Source organism: Oryctolagus cuniculus, chromosome 7, assembly GCF_964237555.1.
Source record: "Oryctolagus cuniculus chromosome 7, mOryCun1.1, whole genome shotgun sequence".
Lineage (NCBI taxonomy): Eukaryota > Metazoa > Chordata > Mammalia > Lagomorpha > Leporidae > Oryctolagus > Oryctolagus cuniculus.
Window position 1 is genome coordinate 127,369,762 of NC_091438.1, and position 12,169 is coordinate 127,381,930.

At 45.5% G+C, this 12,169-nt stretch overlaps 1 protein-coding gene across 1 annotated transcript; it reads left to right on the forward strand.

Moving 5' to 3' along the window:
* Positions 1 to 312: 312 nt before the first annotated feature.
* PRDX1 (peroxiredoxin 1) lies at positions 313 to 11,342 on the forward strand. The gene is made up of 6 exons (XM_002715138.5): positions 313 to 803; positions 2,298 to 2,407; positions 5,808 to 5,961; positions 6,253 to 6,375; positions 6,484 to 6,614; positions 10,959 to 11,342. Exons 2-6 carry the CDS (start codon positions 2,302 to 2,304, stop codon positions 11,042 to 11,044), a joined length of 600 nt encoding a protein of 199 aa, XP_002715184.1. The 5' UTR covers positions 313 to 803; positions 2,298 to 2,301; the 3' UTR covers positions 11,045 to 11,342.
* The last annotated feature ends 827 nt before the right edge of the window (positions 11,343 to 12,169 follow it).

The following is a 12,169-nucleotide window of genomic DNA, read 5'->3' on the forward strand; positions in this document are numbered from 1 at the left end:
AATAGCAACCATTTTCCCAAAACACCCGAGGCTGCTTATAGGGAGAGCTCAATTAAGTGTTAATGTTCCCATTTTACAGGTGAAGAAAATTAAGGCTCAACAGCGTTGACACCGCCTAAGGTTACATATAAAACGATAGCGAGGCATTTTACCCCAAGACATTGTCTACAGAGCTCCAGCTTTTAATCTACAAATTTGAGGAATCACATCATCTGCTTTCAGAAATATTCCCTTCAGCAGCTGTGGGAGGGACCACCGGAACAAGGAACCCTTAAGAGAACAATTTAAGGGTCTAAGGGCCGAGGGCAAAGGCTGTGGGGACCTAGGCAGACTTGAGAACTGCTTGGAAAGACAGCTCTTAGGGCTGGCTGTAGTTAGACGGGTCCTCCGCGCGCAGCAGCGAGGGTCCTCAACCCGGTTTGGAACTTGAGGGTACAGAGCACAGGGGTCCTGGAAGTGGGGCATCTCGGTCTCTTTCATAAAGGAAGCGTTGAGTTTGGGGACGGTCAAGAGGAACCCTCGCTCTCCGACCGCAGCCACGGAGGCAGGGCGGTGGGCTCCACCTTTTGAGCCTTTGCCCACCGCAACTCGGGAAAACGCTGAGTCATTCCCGCGGAGCGCGATGGGCGGGGCGGGCTCGGCCCGGATCCCCCTCCTCTCCGCTCCTCCCACACCCCCCGGCCCGCTCCGACTCTCGCGAGAACGCTACAAGTTATAAAAGCAGCGCCCCGCGCGGACTGCGGGCTTCGTCTTCCTGGCTCTCGACGATTCTCTGTGTCTCTCAGACTTCTGTGTTGGAACTGGTGAGTGCGTGGGCCTCGCGGTCTGGAGGAGCTAGGTGCAGCGCCCCGTAACACACCTGCTGGACTTTACCAACTCTTGGGCCCTGCCCGTGCTCGCGTGGGGGTGCTGTGAGGCTCCCGGGCCGTGCGCCCGCCCACGTGAGGCCCTCGTGGGCGCGGGACGTGGCTGAGCCCCGGGTTAGCGTAGATACCCTGCACCTCCTCCCACACCCCAGGCGGAGGGCGTTCGTGGGGGTGGGGGGTCTCCGACAGCTGTCCTTCAGGCGGGGCGGTTCGGGAAGCTTCGGTCAAGTACGTGCATCCTGACCTGTGGCTGTAGGAGACAGCGTGTGCCTAGGCCACTGTGCGATGGGGTGAGGGCTGTGCCCGGCCCTGCTAGGAAGGTCTCCTCTCCGGCATTTTCTCGTTTGCGGAATGGAGTTCGTGCTGATTCCGGTGCCCTCGCTGAAGACTGCGCACTCTGTCCGCGGGGATGGGGCGGAGCTGATGGCGGGAGTGGCCGCCGAGCACCTGAAGTGGCAGTGCTGAGCCTGGGCGTCGCCGCGATCTCGGGCACATCAGATCCTTTAAGTCCAGCAGCCTGTTGTGCAGGTTACTTGGGCTTTGAACGTGGGGGGCGTCCGAAAAAGCAGGTTTGGGCAAGAAGGCCCATTTTAGGATCACACCCTATAGTTGATCACCAAGTTTCAGCATGCTATTTTTTTTCTGGTGAAAGATGTTAAAAGATATCTTTAAAAAAAAAAAAAAGCGTACAGTGTTTTCCAGGTGCAATACTTAACGTTTCCTTTGGTTTTGGTAACAAACTCCAGAAACTGTGGGACTTGGAAAATTAGCTGCTTGAGTTTTCAGGCGGATGACTTAGTTAAATCTCAACTCCTTGTCTTGGTGTGAATCCAGGGCAGTGTTTGTTGCTTTTTAGCAGTAAATTGCCTCTTGTTCTTGCTTTTACCCCCAGGATCTTGGCTGGGAAGTGAGAAACTTATTTTGAAAGGACTTGTAGGGCAACACCTAAAGTTGGGTTGGCTTTTCATTTGTGTGCTGTCTTGGACAGACTTAACCTGGAAAAAGGTCAGTGTGCTTCCCACATTGTAAAGGCAGCTGGAGGCACAAAGCCGACTGTTTTTGGGAGACAGGCGTTCAGTCCTTGTGCCACTTTACATTTGGGTTCTAGTTTGAAACTCCATCTCCCTCCCTCTCTGTAAAGTGAATATACAGAGCAAAATGCACTTGCACAAATAGTTCTGAAACAGAGTTGACCTTGGTGTGGTAAAATAACTGCCATGCTGTTTTCAGATTAAACAAAGGTTCAGATTGACACTTGTTTTTTGTTCTAAAAGTTGGAAATTTCAGTTTTTCACCCTTGATTGCTGGCCTGTGCATCTTAGTAGTGTAAAATTTACTCAGGGCTATTGGACAGTTCCTTGATTGATGTACAACTAAGTCTCTTAAGTAGGTGAAGGCTTGCTTATAACTTTCTGTTATTCAAATTGATAGCAAAATGTCTTCAGGAAATGCTAAAATTGGGCACCCAGCCCCCAACTTCAAAGCCACAGCTGTTATGCCAGATGGTCAGTTCAAAGACATCAGCCTATCTGACTACAAAGGTAAGAGTAATGAGTAATTACATTGGGTTTAATAAAATGCAATTATCTTATAATGCAGGGATGGCTTGTTAGATTTGTGCCTCTGTTAAGTTTGACCTTAGGATGTTTTACATAACCTCGGACAAGGTCTATTTTTTTTTTTAAAGATTTTATTTATTTGAGAGGTAGAGTTACAGACAGAAAAAGACACAGAGAGAGGTCTTCCTTCCATTGGTTCACTCCCCAAATGGCTGCAACGGTCAGAGCTGCCCCGATCCAAAGCCAGGAGCTCCTTCCCAGTCTCCAACACGGGTGCAGGGGCCTAAGCAGTTGGTCCACCTTCCACTGCTTTCGGACAAGGTTTTTTGGAAGCTGTTGCCATCATGTTGCAGTAAAGTGATTATCAGTGATCACAGGGTAGCTATCCTAGGTTCAGACTACTTACGCAGAAAGCACATGCTTTATTAATGCCTGGACATAGTAGCTCAATTATCTTTCCAGTATTTCTCCTTAGTTGTATTATTGGCGAAATTCTCATTATTAGACTTTAGTTTAAGAAGCCTCTTCTACTTAAGACCTCTCAGAGCTCAAATTTTTGAGCTGAAACATTGCTTGTTCTTGTTCAGTTTGTGGAATGTGTGTGTCACAGCAGTTAAAATATTGTGGCTGGCACTGTGGCATAATGGATAAAGCTACCACTGGTTTGAGTCCAAGCTGCTCCACTTCCAATCCAGCTTCCTGTTATGGCCTGGGAAACCAGCAGAAGATGACCCAAATCATTGGGCCCCTGCATCTATGTGGGAGACCTGGAAGAAACTCCTGGCTTTTGATTGGCCCAGCTTCGGCTGTTGCTGCCAATTGGGGAGCAAACTAGTGTGTGGAAGATCTCTGTCTCTCTCTGCCCTCAACTCTGCCTTTCAAATAAATAAGTATTTAAAAAAAATAACATATTGTTAGGCAGAGGACATCTTCCCTTGCTTATTTTGCCCTAGAGAAGAATTAAGTTGGAACAACTCCTCCTTCTGTCAGTTTCTTGCAGACTCTTGGCAAGTTCTCTGGAGGATTGCCTTGCCTTGAATTCCCAGAGTAGCTGGGTCTCCTGGGGCGATTGAGGATGTATGTAGATACCTTAGAACAGAATCCTGAAATGCACATGTCAGGAGTGCCCTTCTTAGTAGGGTAGTGTCATCAGTTCCTAGAGTTGGATTTTGGGTAGAACATTTGATGAGGTCCCTTGAACATCATACTTGGTTGTTGGGGTGAGAGCACGTAATGGGGTTTTCTGTGCAGGGGTCAGCAGCTTCTGACCCAGGTGAATAGCACCATAGGGAGGGGACCTTGCTAAGGGTGCAGACAAGTAGCAGGAGCTGCTCTCCAGTTCCCTAGGGCTTGACCTGCTGAGGCGTCAAAGTGCTTGTTAATACAAAGCCCTAGAGAAGGTGTTTAGCTGAGTCAGTTTCTACTCTTTTTCCAGAGTGAATGTCAAGGGCTGCTTGTTAAGACTTTTCAGACTTTGCTGCCACCTGGAAATAACTGAATATTTGAAATTGTTCCAGTAGCTCAGCCCATTAGGCAGTGAGAGGCTGCCTGGCCAGTTGGAATATCTGCTTAAATTGTAATCTGAGTGACTTTCAGTAAAATTGGAGCTAGAAGCCCTGTTCCCTATCAGTGCTCTTGGAACATTTTTTTTTTTTTTTTAAGATTGATTTATTTAGAAGGCAGAATGACAGAAATCAAGAGAGACGAATCTGGGCCTAGTGCTGTGGTGTAGTGAGTTAAGCCTGTGGAACTCTTAACCCATCTGGGTGCTGGTTTGATTCCCAACTGCTTTAGTTTCCATCCAGCTCCCTGCTAATGGGCCTGGGAAAGCAGTGGAAGATGGCCCAAATAGTTGGGCCCTTGCACCCACTTGGGAGACCTGGAAAAAGCTGTTGGCTTTGGTCTGGCCCAGCTTCAGCTGTTGGGACCATTTGGAGAGTGAACCAGTGGATGGAAGATACCTCTTCTCTCTGTAACTCTGCCTTTCAAATAAAAGAGAGATATATCTCTGGTTCACTCCCCAAATAACCACAACAGCAAAGGCTGGGCCAGACTGAAGCCAGGAGCCAGGAGCTTCATCTGCATCTCCTGGGTGTAGCAGGAACTCAAGTATCTGAGCTGGCATCTGCCTCGCAGTCTTCAGTCCTCTGATAGGATTTATGAATTTCTCAAGTGAGAGGGCAAGTGATCCACTGTACCACTCCACTTTTGGAACTTCCTTCTTAGGAAATATTTTTTAAGATTGATTTATTTGAAAGGCAGAATTAGAGGGAGAATTTTGGGGAGTGCTGGCTCACTCCCCAAATGGCTGCAATGGCCAGGGGTGGGCCAGGCTGAAGCCAGGAGCCAGTAGTCTCTCCTGGGTCTCCCACTTGGGTGCAGGGGCCCAAGTACCCTGGGCCACCCTCTGCTGTCCTCTCCAGCGCACCAGCAGAGAGCAGGACCAGAAGCAGAGCAGCTAGGACCTGAACTGGCACACATACAGGATGCCAGTGCTGCAGGCTGTAGCTCAACCCAGTGTGCCACAACATTGGCCCCTCTATTAGGTTTTTTAAGAAGACATTTCTTGTGATTCGTGTAATCATTTAAAGTTAACCATCCCATTACTGTAGTTTATCCATTGCAGAGAAGTGTAGAGGGCCTGGGTTCTTATAACCACCTTGCAGTAGAGGAGACACCAGCAATTCGCTTGGCACTGTTTGTCAGCACTGGAGTTAGGCCACCCAGTGCTGATAATTGTATCCTTGATTTTCTTTGGAAAATTTGGTGTTAATTTTAACCACTCAGAGAAGATCAAAATTAGTGTTTATATTGTAGTTGGTAGCTGTGAGAACATGGAGGAGACAGAATAAGGTGTGGAACTGGAAGGAGCATTTTTTACTTGGGTCCTCCTGCTGCAGCAGTTCTAGAAGAGCTGCTGAGAGACATCTGTATTGAGCATCTTGTTTTATTTTTTCATATTTTAAAAAGTATTTATTTGAAAGAGTTACATACAGAGAGGGAGAAACAGAAATCTTCCATCTGCTGGTTCACTCCCCAGTGGCTAGAGCTGGGCCAGGAGCTTCTTCTGGGTCTCTCACATGGGTGACAGGAGCCCAGGGACTACCATCTTCTGCTGATTCCCCAGGCACATTAGCAGGGAGCTGGATTGGAAGTGGAGCAGCTGAGACTTGAAACAGCAGCTATGTGGGGTGTTGGCATTGGAGGTGGAAGCTTTACCTGCTGTGCCACGACACCTACCCCAAGCATCTTAGTGTTTTAACAATTATTGTCTTTCATCAACTTAAAAAGCCTTTTTCCATAGGAAAATGTCTGCTTTATTCTCTCTGAATCAAGGAAGAGTGCTTAAAAGGCTAATCTAGGACTTCCTTTCCTTCCCCAGGAAAATATATTGTGTTCTTCTTTTACCCTCTTGATTTCACCTTTGTGTGCCCTACGGAGATCATTGCTTTCAGTGATAGGGCAGAAGAATTCAAGAAACTCAACTGCCAAGTGATTGGTGCTTCCGTGGATTCTCACTTCTGTCACCTGGCTTGGTATGTATATTGGCATGTAGAGTTCACTGACTTCCAGCTCTTCATGGAAGGACTGCAATGGTTCTGCCTTCCTTTGTTGCTCTTTTATTACCTGGCAGCAGAGGAGAAGCAGCTGAGTACACCCGGTGACTAACCTTAAATGTTCTCAGCCATTCACTTTACTGCTACAAAATATTTGAAGTTTTTTAGGAAGTTAGATTAGGAATATGGGAAAGAGGAAGAAATAAGTAGAGTTAATCTTACTATGCAAAAGTTTGCATGAATGGTCATACCTTACGTGTGCCTTTGTAGGATCAACACACCCAAGAAACAAGGAGGACTGGGACCCATGAACATTCCCTTGATATCAGACCCTAAGCGCACCATTGCCCAGGATTATGGGGTCTTAAAGGCTGATGAAGGCATCTCATTCAGGTTTGTGTACCTTCCTGGGGGGCGGGTGATCAGCATTATCCAGTTGGCTGAAAGCCATTTATTCTCTTATTTATTGTAAACCTTTTGTTGCGTCTCTCATTCTTCCAGGGGCCTCTTTATCATCGACGATAAGGGTATCCTTCGACAGATCACTGTAAACGACCTCCCTGTTGGCCGCTCTGTGGATGAGACTCTGAGACTAGTTCAGGCCTTCCAGTTTACTGACAAACATGGGGAAGGTAAGCACAGAGTGGTAATAGGGTGGGAAAGATGATAGGAGCAAAGACTACTAAACACTGTAAGAAGGAAAGGGTGATTATGCCTCTAACAAATTGAAATATCTGGATTACAGTGGATTATGGGGATGGGGAGCAATGGAAAAGCTTGGGGAAGATAAAGGCTTTTTTGTTCAAACTGCTTATTCTCCATTTCTGTCCTCATTTTGAATCACTGAGTGCTACAGATATGACTAGAGTGTAGGAGGATCTCAGAGATGTGATTCTCAACCTTTTGTTTTGCCCTAATGTTTAAAGTATGCCAGCTTTATTGGGAGAACTTAATCCCTGTTTTCCATATCTGTTTTTATTGGGGTTTTAAAAAATAAAGGAGATTTCTTTAAAAATTTTATTTATTTGCAAGATGGAGTGAAGGAGAGACACAGGGAGGGAGGGAGATCTTCCATCTTGCTCACTCCTTCCCCAGACAGCTGCAGCGGCTGGGGCTGAGCCAGGCTGGAGCTCTCACGTTGGTTCTGCTTTTTCAGGTGCAGTAGTAGGAATTGGACTGGAAGTGGAGCAGCTGGCACTTGAATTGGCACTCACTTGGGATGCATGCTGTGCCCAGTGCTGGCTGCAGTGATACAGTTTTGAAATCTGTAAAATAGAAACAAGACTGGTTGTTTATTAAAGACAGATGCAAAAGCTAATAGAAAATATATTTCTGACATCTAAAACTATTCTCTTATGCAGGGACAGTTATATTTAAGAATTATAATTATCAAGTGGATTATAACAAATGTTTAATGAAAAAACCTTAAAGCATGGGAGGAGGATTGAACTATAGGATTTCAGTATAGATATCAAGGTTCTTCAGTGGAAGTCTCAGATAACTGATTCTGATCAGAGATCCGGGTTTTGTCCTTATGATAGCTACACATGAATTGGCAGGCACATTCAACTTTCGGTTTTTATCCAGTACTCACTAGCGTGTAGGCCCTTTACTTATCACTGCAGCATTGGTAGCTCTCTCCTTGTGTGTGCTTGCAGTGTTGTAATAGAAGAGCACTAAAATGTTGATTCTACCACTTCAGTTGTAAGACCATAGCTTTTTGGTTTTTTTTTTTCAACAGTGGTTGTTAAGAGTTAGAAGTTAGAATTTTGCATGTGTGTGTGTGTTTTACATTTACTGGTTTATTCAAAGGATACTAAGAGATTGCACAGTGCAAGGCATATGAGAAAAGGGGTATGGCACCTTCCACAAAACCCCACGTGTCCACCTGTCTGGAAGCTGAGCTTGATTTTTAAGGACTCAGGTCCTGGAGCAAGCAAGTGCTGGTTATATGGAAGAATAGGAATCTTTACCTCAGTGTAATTGAGGGGAAGATAAATTTTGATCAGGTGCTGTGGCATCAGATCAGGAATATAGATGTAGTTTGACAAAGTTCTAACTACATCTCATTTTCTTTCTCTGGAAGCTACGTAGTTTAACTAGCTTCCTAATGACTGGTGTGTGTTTGGGGAACCCAAAAGTGCCGTCCATCTTAGGTAGAATGGAAGAGACTGATTCTAGGGATCAGTGAGCACCATCTGCAGGAAGGCCTATGGACATTATCCTTAAGTAGCTGACAGTTGCTGAGACTGCCCTCTGGTGGACGATGAGGTTTGGCACCAGGATAGAGCACGGAATGACAAAGTAGGACTTTTCCTTGGGCACTGCATATAGGCTACACTCTTGAGTCCAGGCTTTCACAATTCTGAAGCTTCTGTCTTTAGACTATTGGTATTGCTGCTTCCAGTCCCACTAGAACAGATACAGCTCTCTCCCTGGCACTTTGGAAATAGTCTCAATATTTGAGAGCTGTGAATGCTGAACTATCTTGGGTATTTTATGTGGTGTTTTGTTTGGCAAATAATCCTACATTTTTAAAAGAACCAATAAACTAGTACTTTAAATTCAAAGACTACCTTTTTTTCCCCTAAAGGTAATTAAAATGCTGTAAATGACATTGTGTCGGGCCTTCTTTAGTTATTTGAAAGAGGGAGAGAGAAGTCTTGGCTCATTCACTCCCAAGATGGCCACATTGGCCAGTGCTGGGCCAGGTCAGCCAGGAGCTGCTTCTAGGTCTCCCTGATGTGGGTGGCGGGGGCCCAAACACTTGGCCCATCCTCTGCTGGTTTTCCCAGGCCATTATCAGGGAGCTGAATGAGAAGTGGAGCAGCTGAGACACAGCCGGCACTTATGGGGTTGCCAGCATTGCAGGCACCAGTTTTAGCTGCTTTACCTTCTGTGCCTCTCATGCTGAGGTTATGGTGATTGTTGCCATTTTCCCCTTGGAGAGTTGTGGCACGTTAGCTGTGCTGGAAGGCTAGTTTATTTGTGACTCAGCCAGTTTGGCTGGGATCCATATTGATACTGGGAAACACTATTGGGTTTAAACCAAACATCTAAGTGTGTGGGGGGGTGTCTTTTCTATCACCAATATATGAGTGTGGTTAAAAAAACTATGAGGCCTTAGTGCCAAAGAGACTGTTGGCAAGGTCCTTATGGCTGGTTTATTCTTTAGCTGTGTGTCATCCTAGTCAGAGGAATCTTTTGGTCCCATGTTAACCTGCTGGCAAACTCTGGCTGTGGCCTGGTCTTTTGATTTCATGCTGCTGTTTGTTTTTTTTTGCAACTTGTTTATGACCTGTCTTTTAACCCTTTGGTGCCACTAAAGCCAGTAGCTATGTAACCATCAGATGGAGATTCCCTGTTTAGATGGGTTTCCTATTTATCTGTTAATCTATCCCTTGTGTCCAGAGTGCTGGTTGCAGAGTCGGACATCTGAGGTTGTGATGCCCTTGGACCGGAAGGGGCTTTGCTATCTCTCACTTTAGCAAATGACTCTGCTGTGGCAGATGACGACTGCTTGTCTCTGAGAACACAATGGCAAATGCAAGGGGGAAAATCCGAGTTTGGTCTCCTGATTTTACTCAGGCCAGTTAAGGTACATTGCTAACTCGATGTTTTAGGAGGAGGTTGAATGCTATGCAAAAGATCCAAAATTAACTTACCCAAGGGGTAGAATATAATGAAACAAGCAGTGCCTTCTGTAGAGGTCCTGAATCCTTTGTGGTTTCAGCTTTTTGTTTTGTCAGAGATAAAGAACACTGATGAGGCTGCTGAGCTCTGCTGGGCTGCCAGAGGAAGCAGCAGCCTAGTGTTACTGGTTTATACCGTCCTAGCTTTCTTATTATTTAGCTCATCTCATCTTTGGGAAGAGGGAATAATAGCAAATATTTTACCTCCTTTGTGTGTGTGTGTGTATGTGTGTGTGTGTGTTTTGAACAGGTGTAGTTAGCCAGTGAGAGAGAGAGACACAGAAAGGTCTTCCTTCCGCTGGTTCACCCCCCAAATGGCTGCTATGGCTAGCATGCTGCGCCAGTCCGAAGCCAGGAGCCAGGTGCCTCCTCTTGGTCTCCCATGCAGTTGCAGGGGCCCAAGCACTTGGGCCATCCTCCACTGCACTCCCGGGCCACAGCAGAGAGCTGGACTAGAAGAGGAGCAACCAGGACTAGAACCTGGCGCCCATATGGGATGCTGGCGCTGCAGGCGGAGGATTAACCAACATCACCATTATGTTTAGTATTTTCTCATCCCAAAGAGTATAATCATTAAATAGTAACTTTTCTTTCCATGCACTGGGAACCTATTTTAGTTTGGCTCCATCTGTTTGCCTATTCTAGTTAGTTTATAAAGATTGAAACCATACAGTATTCTTGTATGTTTAGGTTCTCATGATCAGTGTTTAAAGGTTTGTCCGTATTGTAGCCTGTATCACAACTTCATTTCTCCTTATGACAGATCATTGTATGTACTGTGCTTTGTTCATCTCTGTGGACACTGGGTTGTTTCTAGTTTTGGCTGTGCCAGCATCAATTGTTGAAGACCATTTAGACTTGCTATTTGAAGCATACACAAAATTATGAAAGTGTGAATACCCATTTACCTGCCACCCACTGTTAACAAATCTTAATATTTTGCTGTATGTACTTGAGATTTACTAAAACAAAGCCATGCTGAAGAAATAGAAAAAAGGGGCCATACTATAGAAGCTGTTTTTTAATTTCTGGAAATTTCAGGAGCTACATGATTAAATTCGGTGTGATGGTGTATTAGTGCTGTGATGAGATTTCAGTTATTTAAGCTTTATAAAGTAGTCTTAACTAAAGGGCTGAATGACAGATTGCAGTGTGGATTTCCTAGCGCCTGAGTGTTGGATCTCTTCATAGCCCATGTCTGCTTTTGAGGCAGCCCTTTGTCTGTGGGAGAGGGAGGTGCAAACCACTGGACAGCTTCTTAATTAGTAATTCCTTTTCTTGCAGTGTGCCCAGCTGGCTGGAAGCCTGGCAGTGATACCATCAAGCCTGATGTCCAGAAGAGCAAAGAATATTTCTCCAAGCAGAAGTGAGCGCTGAGCCAGTTAGTGATAGGCTGCAGCGTGCAACCATGAGAACAAAATCTTTTTGTACTTTTATTTCCCTGGTTAAAGTAGAAGACTATAGATTCAGCCAAGATATGGTGTGCTATAAAGGAAAGGCCTATCCTACAGGGTTGGGGAGTCCAGCCTTTTTTTCCCTTTGTTTGGAATGGCCTGAGCTGTGTTGGGGCACAAGGCCATTTGATGTGTATGATGTACCAGTAGTGGGGCATCAGTCCACTGACCTTTTGTAGTATCTATTAAACTTTAACAGACTTTCTTCATTTTAGGAGGTGTTTGCCTTTTTTTTTTTTTTTTAAGGAGGAAATTATGCTTTGCTTTCCCTCTTGAGGGCAAAATAGAGCTGCTTAGAATAAATAATTGTATTGAAGCAAAATATAGGAATTGGAACTAGGTGTAAAGTTTTACTATATTTGGAGAAAAGCAAGCCCTATTATAGTGTAGGCTAGGATATTACAACTTATGCAATAGGTCAAGTTGCAAGTTATGGTCCCAATACAATTATTTGAACCAGCTATAAAGCTTAGCCTGTAAGAGAACAGAGTTGGATGCTTCTGTCCCTTTGGAACTGAACAAGGAGGGGAAATACAGGGCTAGTGTCATAGTTTAAAGATTTAGTTGAGTTACTGAGGTAGAGACCACATAAGGTCTTCCATCCACTGGTTCACTCCCCAGATGGCTGCAATGGCTTGAGCTGATTTGAAGCCAGGGGCTTCTTCTAGGTCTTCCATGTGGGTGCAGGGGCCATAGCAGAGAGCTGGATTGGAAATGGAGCAAATGGAGCAATGGGGGACTTGAACTGGAGCCTATACAGCAGTGTAGGTGGTGGCTGTACCTGCTATGCGATGGCAGTGGCCCATTTTCCTTCCTTTTTTTTTTTTTTTTTTGTTTGTTTTTTAAAGTACTTTGAAGAACCACAGAAAGAACAGATACTCCATTTTCTGGCTCACTCCAGAAATGGCTGCAATGGCCAGGGTTGGGGCAGGCCAGAGCCAGGAACTCCATTCTGGTCTCTCGCAAGTAGCAGGGGCCTGGAAGCTGGATCTGAAGTGGAGGAACCGGGACACAAACTGGCACTGAGCTAAGAGATGCCAG